The sequence below is a fragment of the Artibeus jamaicensis genome, unplaced genomic scaffold, assembly GCF_021234435.1.
Source record: "Artibeus jamaicensis isolate MK-2021 breed Jamaican fruit bat unplaced genomic scaffold, CSHL_Jam_final contig_415, whole genome shotgun sequence".
In the NCBI taxonomy this organism is placed as follows: Eukaryota; Metazoa; Chordata; class Mammalia; order Chiroptera; family Phyllostomidae; genus Artibeus; species Artibeus jamaicensis.
The window spans coordinates 37,948,266-37,964,758 of NW_026521823.1; the positions used below are offsets into that span (position 1 = coordinate 37,948,266).

General features: G+C 51.4%; 2 protein-coding genes across 4 annotated transcripts in view; both read left to right on the forward strand.

Moving 5' to 3' along the window:
* The first annotated feature begins 9,833 nt into the window (after positions 1-9,833).
* LOC128627483 (uncharacterized) lies at positions 9,834-10,268 on the forward strand. The gene has a single exon (XM_053665470.1). It carries the CDS (start codon positions 9,834-9,836, stop codon positions 10,266-10,268), a length of 435 nt encoding a protein of 144 aa, XP_053521445.1.
* LRCH1 (leucine rich repeats and calponin homology domain containing 1) overlaps positions 10,008-16,493 on the forward strand; it is a 149,691-nt gene continuing 143,205 nt past the window's right edge. The window contains exon 1 of one of the 3 annotated variants that reach the window (XM_037129495.2): positions 10,008-10,589. In XM_037129495.2, the coding sequence (XP_036985390.2) occupies positions 10,289-10,589 (301 nt within the window). In that variant the 5' untranslated portion in view covers positions 10,008-10,288. The remainder of the gene's footprint in view (positions 10,590-16,493) is intronic. The other 2 variants (XM_037129501.2, XM_037129510.2) reach the window with 2 other exon arrangements.

Below are 16,493 nucleotides of genomic sequence, written 5' to 3' on the forward strand. Positions count from 1 at the left end.
AAGTTAGGCGAGGTTGGCTAAAGGATGCCTGGTTAATTCTATAGTTGATGACTAAGGAAACAGCCCATTATTAAGAGACCTGCATTTAATAGTTCTCATTTGCATTCAAGTTATTTTTTAAATTGAAAATGAAGTGTAAGGGGAAAAGTGAATAAGAGCCTGGCCTCAGTTTTACGAGAGTTTAAGCTTAGATGATCTTGCGTTTTCAAGCATGAGAAAGCAAAGCAGACCTTGCTCAATGCAGCCTTCTGGACCGAGGAGGTCCCTGCAAACAGAATGAGGCAGTCGGTGGGGAACAGGGTAACCGAATCAGCAGCAAAGACCTCAAAGATGTGTGATTCCTTTTTTTAAAAAATCATCACTCAAGGATCTATACGTTGATTCCAGAGAGAGAGGAAGGGAGAGAGAGAGAAACATCCATGTCAGAGAAACATCAGTGGTTGCCTCCCTGAGCCCAGACCAGGGACTGGACCTGCAACCCAGGCATGTGCTCTGACTGGGAATGGAACCTGCAGCCTTTGGTTTGTGGGCCTGTGGTCCGACCAGCTGAGCCACACTGCTCAGGGCGGCGTGTGGTTCTGATCACAAGGATCCCATCCACTGCCTGCGGAATCTGCATCCTAAGTTTCCCCCTTCGCACCCCCCCACCGTCAAAACACGGAAGTGCCAACCGCACGAGGTAACCTGCACGCTAGCCAGTTTCCGGTCTCCTAAAGGAAGAGGACAGGAAGCACCGCTTCGGTCACAGGTACATCATTTTTCATTTTTTCACATCGGGCTTCGAAAATGCCTTTCCTCTCAGTCACAGTTCACCGAGGGACCTGCAGAACTTGGAACTCCCTGGGAGTGGAGCCGGGGGGAACTTTGGTCTAACGTAGCATGAAGCCCTTGCATCATGATTGCTTTAATTTTGCAGGAGTAACGGCTCGTGTAGTTAATATCTGCACCTGCATTCGAAACCACTGGAGCTGCTCTAAGTGGCCAGGGAAGTGGAAGGTGAGGAATGACCTACAGGCAACTTGAACCATTTATGCCATTTACCACGAGCTCAACCCACAGTGGGAGGGACCCTGGTCATTTGTGTCCTAATGGCAGACTCATGCAAAAGAAGGGTACTGTGTCACCGGGGAGTGAGCCACACACTGGGAAGCCAAGCTGTTCCTGAGGGCAGATTGCGTACCAACCCGCGGGCAGGTGCCCATCCCCTGCTGTGGCCAGACGGTGCCCCATCATTAGCCAGATGGCAGAAATGCTGGACGGGGCCCGAGTGCACGTGAATAATCTAACCTGGCCCGTGGGAGGTGATTAGGACAGGCTGGGTAGGGAATCACAGCCAGGCTGGGAGGCCGTGGAAACCCGAGAGTGTTAGACACGGCCGCCCGTGGGCAGCGTGGAGGATCTTCCCCGTCAGCCTGACCTCGGCCACCCTTCAGCTCTCCTCACGTGCTGGAAGCCAGTTCCAATGCTACACAATGTCCTCCACGCCCCGGGGAAATATCGGGGCTTCTGGAGAAGAAGCGTGGGCTGTACAAAAATAGGTAGAAAATGCCCTGAGATGGTCCCATGGAGCATGTGGCTTCTCTTGAGAGTGTTTCCACCAGGAAAGGTCTGTTTAGAGTCAGAGTTGAGCAGATGCTGCTTGGCCAGCCCTTGAAGGTTCAGAGCATCTCTCATAACTTTGACATTATATACAAATTAGTGTGTGGGTAATTTCACATTTATTTTTTTTCTGGGAAGAGAGTATATCGCTTGTCAAAGAACCTCAAAGGATCTGCAAGCCCCCACATATTTTTTGTAGCCATGGGTAAGGAGGCCACGGGAGCCCGGCCTCTCTAATCACCTCAGAAGAGACCCTGTATGACCATGGCCTTGGATTTCGCCGGGTCTCTGGGTACTTACCTCACCCCTCAGCTGGCACAGGGCAGCCTGTCTGCCCTGCTCTAGAGACAAGTAGCTAGACCACCTCCTGGGGACCAGGCCCCACCACAGCCCTTAGCCAGTATCAGCTGTAGGCGAACATCCTGGGTGATGTCCCTTTAGCATCAGTCATATGTGGGCAGACAGCAAATGAACCACAATGACGGAAGGACAGGAACAGATGTCTGAATGGGGCAGCTAGTGGCACAGTCCAAGGTTTCTGCTCTCATCGGCAACAAGGAGACAAGATAGACAGGAAAGGAGACCTGGGTTCTTGTCCCCGTTCTGCGCCAGCCAGCTGAATGGCATTGGGGAACTCGCCTCCATGTGTGTATCCCAGTTCCCCAAACTGAAGAAGGGGAAGTGGAACAGAGTCCTGGGGCCTCCCTAGCCAAGGATGTGACAGGCTGGGTACAAACTCCGTGGTGTGGCCCTGTCTGCAGGGATATTAGGAGAGACCTGGTCTCTTCTTAGGAGCTGGGCTATTTTTCTGTGTCAAACATGAAGCTGTATGTTTTTAGACATGTTGCATTTTGCAATCGGTAGGTGTATAAACAAATAGACATACCCTTAGAAAAAACACCACTTATGGGCAGAGTCAAGATTTCAGTGATAGGTTAATGCACTAGTAAAGGCTGAGGGTCAAAGACTGACTATTTCACCCTGATCAGTGTGGCTCAGTGGGTTGGGCGTCGTCTTGCACAGCAAAAGGTCACCGGTTCGATTCCCAGTCCGGACAAATGCCTGGGTTTGGGGTTCAGTCCCTGGTTGAGGCACATATGGGAGGCAATAATCAATGTTTCTCTCCCTCTCTTTCCCCCTCCCTTCCCCTCTTTTTTCTAAAAATAAGTAAATAAAATCTTTTTTTAAAAAAAGATCTAATATTACTAATTATAATGGAGTGCATCCTCTGTGGTTTTTTGATTTAAAAATTTTGCTCATAAATCTTCCTTCTCACCTCCCACTTCCAGTTCTCCTCTGAGCAAATGGCATGAGTTTAGATTCCGGACCCTTCAGCTTGCAGTCATACAGGTGTCCGAGTCACTACTTCAGCAGGTTAATGTTCTTCCTTAGGTCTCCTGACCTTTTTGCCCCAGGCTCAGAGGAGGCATCTAAGCCCTTCGCCTGCCTGCCAGGATTCCACCCTCCCGACTCCTCCCCTTTCCCCGCCCTCACACCTCCAAGCACCCACCCCACCTTCCCTCCCACTTCTGCTACCTGGGCGCCCAATCTTCCTCGCAGCCTCTTTCTTCTTCTTTCAGGTCTCGGATCTTTCCCATCTTAAACGTCCAATGAGTTTTTCTCTGCTTTACTTGCCTTTTTTTTTGGTCACCTCTAACTCTTCCCCTTCCCCCTAGACTCCAAATCCTTGCAGTAAGAAGCTCACACCTACTACTTCTAGACCCTTGTCTTCCTCCTACGCTGCAGTCTGATGCTCATAAGCTGTCCTGGGGCTGTGCCCTCAGAGATGGGCTTTCATGTCCCTTACCTCTGCCATTTGATGTGACTCCGGGCAGAGGCGGACTAGTACCGACACTGCCTCGGACTTCGACGTGCTCGGCAAACTCTCGCCGCGTACTGAAGCTCTGTCGTCTCTTCCCCCCAAATACTTCTCGTCTGTCCGTTCTCCCGTGTGCCCCGCAGCCGGCTCCTCATCTCACCTCTTATCACGGGGATGAGGTTCTGGCCTTGTCACTGCCAGTTCTTCCAGTATCACGTCACTCGGATCTTCCTCGGGACTCGCCAGCGGCTCTGCCTTGACTATTGATTCGCGCTCAATCTCCCCCATCGGTATATTTTACATCTAATTAACTGGTTGCTTAACAGGCGATTACAGACGCACAGGTGAAGCGTGCACAGTGAACGAGAAGGCATCTGGAGCAAGCGAAGTCTCCCTCCCCTGCGACTCTCCCCGTTTTCTTCCCCACAGGCACTTACTGTTAACAGTTTCTTCTCCATCCCGGTGGAGATACGGACCCTGTGCCCCACAGTTGCTTCCTGGCTGGACTGTGGCTCCCCACGGAGCCGGGGGCTCTGACAATTTGCCTGGGGTCCTGTTTACTTACTGGACTTGCGTCCCAGAGCTGGGCGCCACCACGCACACTCCCGGTCACTGGCTTGCAATTCACTTCAACCTGCCTGAGCCTGAGACCGCTCTTGCTCTTACTCAATTATGTGGGGCTTCCAGTGGTTGTGAGGGCCCTGCAAACACAGGCCCCTGTGGTTATTAGGAGGGATTCTGGCTCTGTTCACCCTCGCCGTGGTTGGAACAGCCTTCTTGGTCAGTCCTCTTGTTCCAACCCTGCTAAGCCTGACTTTGCTCTTTCTGCACCAAGCATACGTTTCAGAACATTCTAACTGATTTTGCTTCTGACATCTGGTGGGTTGTGTTGCCTGGTGACCTGGTTTGCCAGGAGATAAGAAGGGGGTGACCTTTCTCTCTGAGATGTTTCTTTGCTTCTGCGCCATTGCTTCATGGTCCAGCCTCATTCCTAAGTCTCAGTGGGTTGGAACGTTGTGCTGAAACTGAAGGGTTCGATTCCCGGTTGGGGCACACACCTGGGTTGCGGGTTCGATCCCCCAGCCAGGTGCGTGCAGAAGGCAACCAATAGACGCTTCTCTCTCTTGCATTAATGTTTCCCTCTTTCTGAGAGCAATGAAAAAAAAAATGTCCTTGGTTAAGGATTAAAATCAAAAGCCAGTTGCTTAAATACACAGTTCCTTAAAAGTTAAAATCCGGGCTACGGGTGCCTTTGGGTCCTTATTTTCCAGCGGTTCTTCCCCTGGTAGCCTCCTGAGACACGTCTGGCAGAGTCCAGGGGTCGGCTGTTGCTCACTGACTTTCCCCTACAACTTATCCGAGGAGGCACCAGACGCACTGAGCCAAAGACATTCGTTCCTTCTGCACAACCAGCTTCTCACCCTGAGTGGTCCAGGCCGCACCTTCCTCACGGGCTCTTTCAAAATGCCCTTCTCCCTCCTACGATCTCGTCAGTAATGTCGTCTTTATGCAACATTATTGGTTGTTCTGTTGTGCGAATATTTTAAACCCTTGTATAAAAATAATAAACATCACACGGCATTGCATATTTATGAAGCCAGAGCGAAGGCTGAAAGCGTGTGATGTGCTCCCGCAGACGAGAGCTCCTCCCTTGTCATTTAGGGAGACTCGTTCTGGAAGGCAGCCTCGCGGCGAATCTCACCGTGATGGCCCAGGTTTTGTGGTTTCTTTATTAAATGGAAGCCGGGCATTAAATGGGAACGAGCACATAAATAATGCCTTCCCGGTCTGGGAGCTGGTGCCTGGTGTTCGCCTGCAAGGGAACAGGAAGAAGGCGGCAGGACCCGGCTGGCCGCAGGGTGGGAGCGGCTGCTTCTCTGCCCCAGGAGAAGGCAAAGTGAACCCGGATGAGGGGTTAAGAGTTTTGTGGGTGGGAGGCTGGGGTGGAGAGAGCAAGCAACCGGGTCTGCACAGTGACCCGCTGTGAAATATCCCCAAACCCAAAGGCGGGGACATCCTCACTTCAGACTTGTGGTGTCTTTTGAAAGGAGAGTGCCTAGAAAATAGAAAGAGGGTGGGGAGGGAGAAAACCAAACAAATCGTGCACTCACAGGCACCGAGTTACATCACAGTCCGGCGAGCAAAGCCTGGGAAAGTGCTGGAAGGCAGGCGACTGGAGGTAAGTGGGACTAACTCCCTTTCAAGAAAATCAAGAATGTCCGCAAGCAGTTCCTCCGCTCTTTGATTTTACAGATAAGTAACATTAAAAAAATTTGGGAGATGACTCTAGGACCCTCCTTTTTATTTCTTCAAAAATAAGGATGCAAAGAAAGCACTAGAATTTATTGTGACCATTGTTTTATCATTTTCCCCACTGGAAAATATACAAGAAAGGCACAACTTCCCACCTACATTCAGTTACTGAAATTGAATGCATTCAGCTCTAAGAAAAACTTGGAACATTGTCTTAATTTTTTTCCTCATTTTTCCAGGGTCACTTTGCCACTCATCAACTGGTTCAGATTAGTGTTGTGGGGTCCTAGAAAAATTCCCTAACTACGTCCAAGGTCGTATCACTGATTAATCCTTCCGAGAAGTTTATGGTGGTGTTATTCGTTGCCTGATGGTGTATGCAGACCTCACTCAGACAACTGTACCTGTGGAATTCTCGAGGCCCTGGGTTAACAATCAGAAGGCCTGAGCTCTGCCCTTGCACTACCCGAAAGCTAATGAATGCAGCACCCACTGAACGCACACAGGTAACCCCGCACTGACGGTTACAGACGCCCCACGCAGAGGATAATACGTTAGCACAGAGAGCATGTGGAGAGAGTGATAGAAAACAACCCTGTTTCCAGGGAGCAACCTCGCTCCTTTTTTAGGAAAGGGGAAACTAAAGTAGAGAAGTCGGAGAATGTCAAGGTGAAAGGATGTGAACAAGCCATGATCCTGCTTGTTGCTATTTGAGGGACTCCCTGTGTGCTTTTGCTTACATTTTTCAGGGAGTCTGGGGCGAGAACTCATCTGCCTGGGGGCGACTGGACCGGCGTCAGCCCCTCTTACCCAATCAGATGGGGCTGGAGAGGGCAGGGAAGACCAGGAAGGACAGGCAGGGCTGACCACGCCCAGGATGCAGCAAATGCATGGAGTTCCACGCCCAACAAGAATTCTCAGGCATTTTCTGAGAAGGCGGAATGCACAGGAGTCTACGCCCCAATCTGTCCACCGTTCTCAACAAGAATGGTCCTTAGAGGCCTGTGTCCAGCTCCACTTCTCAGGCAAGAGTGGAAGAGCCGGGTCTTAAACGGGCAAGAGCCTGTGATCTGGTATCTTTTCCGAACATAACAGTTAAAAAATAGTTTCCAATTTTTTTCATTTGTTGATGCAGTTGACCACTCTCCTCCTAGTAGCCCATATTTTAAGCTGAGACTATTTGTATTTCCCCTATTTTCTTTTTTTTTAAGATTTATTATTTATTTATCTTTAGAGGGGAAGGGAAGGAGAGGGTAGAGAAATGTCAATGTGTGGTTGCCTCTTATGCGTCCCCTGCCGGGAATAGGCCTGCAACCCAGGCATGTGCCCCAACTGGGAATCAAGCCGTGATTCTTTGGTTCGCAGGCCTGTGCTCAATTCACTGAGCTACACCAGCCGGGGCTCCCCTATTTTCTTAATAACTTGAATTCCATTGACTTTGTGAAATGATTGGAAGGTATAAAGACAAAGCATAAAAAAATCTGCTGCCATCATCCAAATAGTTTGTAAAAGATTATTTCTGGACTTTCCAAAAATGAGGCTATACAGGAGAACAAGAGGGACTGAAGACCCGAGTCTGGTAAACTGAACACTTTATTTAGAACTCTTGGTTGTTGGGACAGAAAATGAGATAAAACCGACTTCGGGAGACATTGGATGTGTTATAAATCTGCTGCGTAACCTCAGAGCGACCAAAGCGATGAGGTGGGAACAGTCAGAAGCGAGGGTTTGACGCCATGGGGACCCTCTGGGCGCTCTGTCAGGAGTCCACTTCTGGACTCTGAGAAGCCAGTTCAGGCAACGTCCCACGGTGGCTTCCAGAGGGACCGTGCTCCATAGAGTCGGGAGGGAGGAGCGAGAAGAACTGTTTTCAGAGGTAAAAATGGCATTAAACAAAACAGAGCTGTCCACCTTACTGAGAAAAAGGAGTGAAGAATCAAAGTAATAAGAAAAAATGACCTGTTCAGTTCTTGAATTTTAGAAATTTTAGGATAATTTTAGTGAATTTAGAAATCACTGAGATGGGTCTCAAGGGTCACGGACTCTCCTCATTTTAGGGAAAAACTCCTTTATTCAGGGACATCATTTGCAGGCGATGTCAACAAACCTGTACAACACGTGGTCTAGTGTGTGGTGCTTAATTACCGGTATTCCCTGTATCCTTATTACATACACGGCACTCCCCTGGATTCTGGGGTGTGGGGAGGGAGCGGCATAGGTGAACAGTCCCTCCCTCCCGCTGACCCTTTAGCAATCTGTAGAAGGCAAAGCTATAGTTATCGATTAGGTCAACCTAATCTAAGGACTGATGGTTTGTTAAAAAAGCAAACCCGACACTCATCTCCCATCATTTCCTCCAGAAAAGAATGGGTGGTTTATTAAAAGAAAGATCATACTCTGTAAGATGCGCCCCCACAATCCGCCGCGGCCTGCACCGCCTGTGCGGTCTGGCAGCTGTCCTCCCCGCACAGCCTGCCAAGGGCTCAGAAAACTCCCATCTGGCTGCAGCGGAAGGTTTTCAACTGCATTTTCTCTCTCTGCTCCTTGCTTCCCTTTTGGGGGAAGACCAGTGAGCAAAGGGGAAGGCAGGCTAATTTCATAAGTGATGTAAGTAAACTTTTATTTATTATGATTATTATTTTCAAGCCTTGTTTTTTCAAGTCTGGGGGGCTGAGTGGAATAAGGGGAGGGTGAGAGAGGAGAGTTGGGGGGAGGATACCAGCAGGTGGCGCGTGTGTCCTCAGAGACTAGAACGTTCCACCCAGCCTGGAATCCCTTCAGAACAAGTGCATAGAGTGGGCATGCTGGTCAGGCAAGTGACGAAGGTCACGCTGCACCTTCACATGGAGCTGATGGAATGACAATTTCCAGCCTTCTGCTCCGACATCACCAGGACCACTTAACACACTGCCCACCCCCCACTACAGGGCCTGGATTATTTTTCCCTACTTACCCGGCACCTTCATTTCCACTAGCCAAGTGCCTCGCAGTGACAGGCCTTGGGTACAAGGCAAAAACAAAGGCTCCAAGGCAGTGATCTTCAACCTTTTTCTCATCTCATGGCACATACAAACTAATTATCAAGATTCTGCAGCATACCAAAAAAGTATTATATTTTTTTGCCGATCTGACAAAAAAGGGTATGATTTTGATTCAGCCACACTTGGTGGCTATTGTTGTGTTGGCTGTTGTCATTTTTTAAAAAACATCTGACAGTCTGAGGGAAAAGAGGTCAGTGCCCCTAACTAAATAGTCAGTTACTGCACATTGTAAAGGTTCCTGGGGCGCAGGGGTGGAAAATCGCTGCCCTGCGGGGTTGGCGCTGAAACGTGGTGAAGGAAATGGACTTGACCAGTCTTCCAGCTGGTCTGCCCTTCTGGTGTCCTGTTGTGTCGCGTCTGGTGTGCCAGCCTTGCTCTGACCAAACGTGGATTTGCCTGCAAGCAGACACGTCAGTTTGCACGCCCCACAGGGCCAGGGAACAGGAGCTGCTGGGGACGCTAAGGTACCTACCTGTGCACAGGCTCAACCTGTGACTAACTGAGTTACTGCTTGTTGGCATCACTGGCTCTCTAGCCTCGCCTTGCACCACCTGACTCTGGGGCTCAGGCAGCCAAAGGCAGCCCCTCTCCCGCACGTGACAATGTATTCTGTCCCCCGTAAAAACTACCCTCCTTTTGGAAGTCCTTTATTTCTGGGTCTGCCGTTTTCTGCCATCACTCAGGAAACCTGTCCTTCCTGTTTGCTGATGGCCTGGGAGCACACCGGTAGCAGTGCCTGGGTGACCTTAGACGATTTTCTTTACTTCCTCTGTAGACTGGAGAAAACACAATTTTCTGCTCTCCGGGCTCCTAGATTAATGAAATCACTATTGTAGACTCCCCAGACCAGTGCCTGGCTCACGGCAGGCACCCACATGCCAGCGGCTGTCTGCTGGCGGCTGGACAGCACCGTGGAAACCTGAGTTGGGGGACCCCTGGGTCACAGAGTCAGAATAATTCGCAGAATTGAGATAACCTCTCACCTCCCCATGACCTCACTGGATTTTCAAATCCCTTCCATTTCCTTGTCACCGGCTTCTTAGACCCTCCAAAATCTTTTGTCCCTTATCCACTTCCCGTTCCCGGCAGCCAAAAGAAAGCGAGAGGAATGGGGCGTCTCAATGAACGTGACCCCCTCCCCGGAGCCGGCTCGCGCGGCTGAGCGCCCGCCAGCAGCCAGCGCCAGCCCGGGCTCGCGGCGGAGGAAGTCCCGGCGCTGGGCTGACAGCTTCGGGGAAGGAGGAGGAGAGAGCGGCGGCGGAGGAGGGGAGAGCGCGGCCGAGAGGAGGGCGCAGAGGAGGGTGGAGACACATGCGCGCTGCCTGCAGCCGCCGCCGCCGCAGTGCTCCGCTTCCCCGGGACAGGAAACCTCCGAGACCGAGCTGCTGCGGCCGCCTGGTCGCCAGCGCCTCTTTCCGCGCCCGCCACACCCTTCTCCCCTGCTCCCGGCATCTTTGGCGGAGCCCTGCAGGAACGCGGCACCCGGAGCCGTCTCCCCCTCCCGGGGGAAAGCTGTGACGCCCCCCCGCAGGAGCAGCGGGGCGGGGTGGCGGTAGAGGTGGGGGCCCGGGAGAAGATGGCGACGCCGGGAAGCGAACCCCAACCTTTCGTCCCTTCTCTCTCGGTGTCTACTCTGCCCCCACATCATCACAGCCACCACCACCACCATCAGCACCACGGAGGAACCGGAGCCAACGGCGGGGTTGGGGGAGGCGGCGGCAGCGGCGGGGGCTTCAACCTGCCCTTGAACCGGGGGCTGGAACGCGCGCTGGAGGAAGCAGCCAACTCCGGGGGGTTGAACCTCAGCGCCAGGAAATTGAAGGAATTTCCCAGGACCGCGGCCCCCGGGCACGATCTCTCGGACACCGTGCAAGCAGGTGAGAGAGGGCCGGGGGGCAGGCAGTGGGTGTGAATGGCTGTCCGTCCAGCCCTCCCCGACGCAGCGGCCAGCAGGAGATGTAGCCTCGCCGGGGGTCCATCCGCCCGTTCTCTCCCGAGGAAGGGATCGCGTGGGCACAAGAAAGGCTCCTCCCGCCCCCCACGGAGGGCATGGTGAGCCCCGCCTCGCTCGGCTGCTGGCGGTGCAGCCCGCCCGGGGAGAGCTGGGGTGCGCCCTGCCGCTGTGCCCGCCAGCGCGCGGGTCCCAGGCTTCCCATCCAGCGGCGGCCGCGCGGGCTTCCTGGGTTCGGCGCAGGGCCGGGCACCCGGGCGCAGGGGCAGGGGAACCCGGGCGCTGCGTCTGCCCCTCCGACCCGGGCAAGCCCTCTGCTTCAAGGCGGTGCCTATCCTGGTGGGGAAACCCTGACAAAGGTGGCGCGCCCTTGGCCGACCCGAGGGCACCGGCGCGGTGCCGCGAGGGCCCTCGGCAACGCGAGCGATAATGCAACTTGGTGCGGACTGAGAGGGGGTGCCGAGGCTTCCTCTTCCTGCGCCTGTGCGAGGAGAGAGCCCCTGCGATTGTCGTGAAGCCGAATCCGCCGTCGTTTGGCGGGCGGTCGGCTCTTGCTCCTTGCTTTCAACTCACCGCCCACACGGTCTGGTTCCTACCACGGCGGCTACCTAGTTCTCAGTAACCCGATCTTGGCGGGGACCCAGGGAGGGACGGCATGGCATAGGCAGAGAAAAGTAATTAAAGTAGGCCGGTTTTCCTGCGTGAGCCGGACAAGTTGTAACTCGCGCCAATGAGCAGCCAGCTTTTTCAAGTTATGTCATGTGTTGACACACTTCTGAGACGTCTGCTTTCTCTTTGGTGCTTGGAGTTCCTGCAGCGCGATCTATAAACAGGAAGGAGGGCGATGGGATCCCTACGGAACTCGCTTGGTTTCCTACCACCCGGTTCAGCTCCCAGGGGAGGGTTTCCATCTTGGCCAGCGCCCAGCATTTCCTGGGGCCCCATTTTGGATCCACTGCCCAGGCGTTCTGGCCCTCATCACCTCATGAGCCCGGTGTCAGAGCCCCTGGATTTTGGATGGACTCTGGGCTCCAGATCCCCCAGTGTCCTCTCGTGGGGGGAGGAAGGAGTCGGCCGGGGAGCGGGGGTAAGGGTGGGGGTGGGGGTGGGGTGGGGGGGCAGCCGGTTGGCTTTTGGAGCTAGATTTCCAGTGCCTTTTCTTTTAAACTCCTTTTAATTCAATAAACATTTATGGAGAGTCCCAAGGAATGTATTTAGACAGGGTTCTGAGCCCTGGAGGCAAAAAGGGCTTTTCAGGGGTCATTAAACTTTGTGATTTGGATTTAGGGACAGACAGAAATAGGCAAAAAAGGAGGACATTTCCAGAGCGGAGCTGTCTGCAGCTTGGGCGTCTCTTAGTTACATTTTCTCAAGTGGAAGTTATTCCAAGTATTGCCTGAATTACAAAGTTTAAAACAATCTGTTAAGTTTTACTTCCTTTTTGCCATCGAGGGTCCATGAACTATGGAAGGGTTGAATAAGAGGCAGAAAATGGAGCTGGCCTGGGAGGAGTGACATGTGTTTGTACCTCTGGGAGCGGGGCCTGGGGTGTTCCTCTCCTGACTTCCTGCTGCCCTTTATGTCCAAAGCTGGGTGAACTTGAGGTGTCTGCGGCGCTGGCTCTACTTGGAGGAAGACCTGTGCTTGGTTTCTTCTTTATTGACCCTGTCGGGGTGACACTGGTTCATGCAGTCCTGTAGGTGTCAGGGGTGTGAGCACTGTGCCATCTGCGTTAGTTCTCACCATCCTCTCTAGACTCCTGCTCCTGTCCTCACCGACAGCTGGGTGGGGGCGACGAGAAGACAAGTAAGAGGCTCAAGGGCGGCCCCCCAACTTAAAAGGTGAACCAGCGATTGGACCCTGATGATTCCACTTGAGTATTTATGTTCTCGGCCATAGTCCGATTAAGCAGGAACAAGGTGGAGAGGGGCAGAATCTGGGGGTTCATTCAACCGCCATCCATCCCCTGAGTACCCAGGCACTGTTCTGGGCGCCCGGCACACGGCAGCCACCGACAGAGAATCCCGGTGTCCATTCTGAGGGACTTTTCATTCTAGTTGGAGGGGCTCGGGGAGGTAATGAAATTTGTTTTGCGGGAGGAGTAGGAAGAGTTATGGTACAGACGTAACATCCTTGCTTTAGAAACAGACACACTGCTTTCTGTGATGGGTGACTCGAGGTGGCTTGTAACAGCAGCACAAACAATGACTAATCATCAGCATAGAGAGGCATGAAATCGGGCCTGATGCAAAGTATTGCAGCAATAGGTACACCAGGAAAGCAAACTTTTTTCCCACTTGCTGTTTTATTAGGTAGTATCCTTTTGGGAGGAAGAAGTTCAAAAAGGTACTTGCACAATTGAGATAAAGTAGATGGAAAAGAATGAGCAAGTGAAGAAAGGGTCTGTCCCTGGCTGATTGCTGGGGGCTCTGGAGAATGAAAGGGTGTCCCTCGGACTTGCGGGGCAGAATTTGTGGTCAAGGGGAGGGGTGGAGTGTATTGCCGACATCTTTTCGTGGTGGCTGGAGGCAGGGAAGACTGTTTGGGGAATGAAGAGCTTACGCAGGCAGGACGGTAGACGGGCAGCGTGGAAAATGCTCATCGAGGTCCTGCATGCGTGAGGGCCAAGGATGGCGGTAGGACGTGCAGAGGGTAAGGTTAGGCCGGGATGACGCGGAAGCAATCAGTTCTAGGAAGCGGTGGGAGCCAGCCGACACTTGAAGGCGAGATGCCAAACACCATGAATAGACGTCATTTTCGAAATTCAGAGGGAAAGGCCACTTCAGCGAGGCTGGCTAGGGGAGCTTTTCACAGCACAGGTGGGATTTGGGTCAGGTTTCGCAGGATGGAGAGGTTTTGGATAGAAGTGCCTGTGGACAGTCTGTGGTTGGGAAGATAGTTCAAAAACGTGGAACGAGAACCTGACAGTCTGAGATCTGTGAATGAAACAATCAGAGGGCATTTAAGCCCATGCCTGGGTCATGTCCTAACCCCCCCCCCCCCATCACCATATGAAGGGGACTCGGGATGGCTGAGGCCTGTTATCTGTCAGCGCTCTCAAATGCCTGTACACATTCCAGGAATCTTCTCTGAGATTTGCGGGCAGGCTTATCTCCTGAAGGCCGACTTCCTCCATCCTGGTACCACTCTGTAGCGACCAAGTCCCCGGGCTCTGAGGACATTTTAGTCATTGGAATGTACACGAGAGTTGATAAAGAAATGTATTCCTTCTGAGAAACGTGTTCTGTTCCATAACCTTGGCCATACAGATTTTTCACTGCTCATGTAATGGCACTTTTGAAATCACATTCTTAAAATGTCATATCCAGCTATATCCAGTTTCCAGTTGGTTTCCTGCTATTGGTTAACATTATTGGTTATTGCTGTGACCATCATTTACTGTGCTACTCACCACCATGTCAATGCCAGTTTCCATTACACGTAGTCAAAGTACTTCTCCATTCTTAACGATTAGTCATATTCTTTTCCTTCCTCTTGTTATTATTTTTCTCCTGTTGATAGTTTCCTCCCCATTAAGTTGTAGAGATTTCAAAAAGTGAAAGCTTTAGAACAACTAAGGCGGCTTGGAATCACGTTCACACGAGCTCTTCCACGCGCCTGTGGGTGCTGCAGACAGTCTGTTCACTGAAAAGGTGGGGGCCCACTGCGCGTGATCCTGGAATAATCATGGTCGGTCGCAGCCCACAGAGCCCTGTAAAGTTTTGGTCTGTGCCCGTTTATAAAGGGCCGCCCAAGGTGTGACCTTCATCGTTGCAGTGATTCTACTGGTTGGCTTGTCAGTCGGTGCGGCGTTTTATTTGAACTTTAGCACACACCACTATTTTAAACCTTGTCCCGGTAACTGACTGAAATTTGGGTGTGTGTTTTGTCTCAAACTTAGATTTTTCCTGCTGTGGTGTAGCAGTTCTTTGGTGGAAGAATTTAAAGAGTAGATAGCTGCCTTTTGAAACCCGTGCTGATGCTTTTTTTTTTTTTTTGCTCTTGGTGTCCTTCTGGTGTGTACAGACTTCTTGTTTTCTGTTATTTAACTTCATCATTGCTTGTTTATGCATAAGTAGTTTCCCCATTTTGTGTGTGTTTTTCTGTTTTCCCCCTTTTTCGTACCTATATGTCTATATCCGATCTGTACCCATCCATACATATATAGATACATAGCTATAACTGTAGAGAGAGGTATAAGGGCTTATTATGTCTAGACTGGGCGGCCTTGACTTTCCCCTAATAGCTCCCCAAAGTCCTCACTCCCCAGGGGCTGTATAGGAGGGGGTGCTTGTCCAGAGCTTTGGCCATTTAAACGGCAGAAAGGCTCTTAACTCTACTTACGGGGTTATGGGTTCATTAGTCAGGCCACCTAACTTGAGCCCCTGTTTGTGATGCTACTTTCCCAGTTTGGTTTAGCTTTTTGGAAAGTCAGCCCTCTGCCTTAGCTCGGCCTCGAGGGAATCTGGCCTGGGTTTGGATCCGGTAGCGCCACCCCAATTGTCGCTGGGGAACCCTTCCCAGGACTGTGTCAGTGGTTGGAATTGAGGTAAGTTGGTGTTAATTGCGGTGCGTATTTCAAATAATAAAATTACCATCTATTGTAAAAGGTTTAAGAAGGCCAGACATAAAGCCCAACTCTATTTACGTATCTGATGCCTTTTCTAAGAAGTCTCTGTCATGGCTGCCAGTGTTTCCTTGCCCGGAAGTTTTAATGGGCTAGTTGATGTATTTCAGATAGGTTTTTATTTTGTGTGTGATGTAATTTGTTTAACCAAAAAAAATAAATAAAAAAAAATAAAAAAAGACAAGAAAAGGAGAGGTAAAAAAAGAAAGGTCAGAAATCCAAGTAAACCTCAGCTTGGGAAAACTAGGTTACCGATACTTACACAGACTCGGAGTATGCCCCTGTTTTCTTCAATTTAATCTAAGAGTTTCAGTAGGATTGCTTTCGTAGACTCTCGTAAGAAGGCATACATTTGGAAGCCATCTGTTCCCACAAAGTAATTCAAAAATAGTGAGATTGTTTACATGAGCAGAAAGTCGACGAACTGTGAGAATTTGGCTTCTCTCTGCAACAGAAGGGAAATGCTTCTATAGTCCAATTTCTGCTCATGTCCCGTGGCCATAAATGAGGATAGAAGTGGGAGAAAAGAAAACCAAATTAGAGAAGAACAGCGTTCGATTTGCAAAGCAGACATATTTTGCTTTTTTGTGTGTTGAGAAATTACTGCTTCTCCGATAAAACGATGTTGACACTGAGCCATATCAATTTATAGTACCTGGTCCTCTTCCAGGACGTTTTTAAGTCGCCAGGGTCAGGCTGTCCAATTCCGGAATCTTCCTAGATGTTTGCTGCGTTTCCTCAGTCTGTGCGCCGGAGGGGACCTCAGACCTGAAGATGCAACACGGCCGGAGCCCTCCCGGCTCAGTGAGCCTGGAGTTTTTCTGCTCCGTTCTCTCCAAATGGCCAGAAGGAAGCCCTGTCTTAGATTTTTTTAAGTCCTCTGGCTTGCCCTGTGGCCTCCTGCTTGACAGCCGACCTTGCCGCCCGAGACAGGAAGCTCTGTTGCCTAGTGTCTTCCTCTCGCACTCCTTCCCGGTTCTGATGCCGATGCCAATGCCAGGCGGCGTTAGGAGCAGCACCGGTGCCCCGCCCTGGTTCCCGGGGCTGCGCTCTGGTTGGATTCGTGTTATCTCTGCAGACAGTGGCGGCAGGTTCAGAAATGAGCGTCACCCACGGCCCACCTGACTTTCCTCTAGATTGCCTCCACTTCCCCTTCTGGGTCCCTTCCCTCCCTCCCTCCCCTGCCCTGTAAGATTCTGCCTG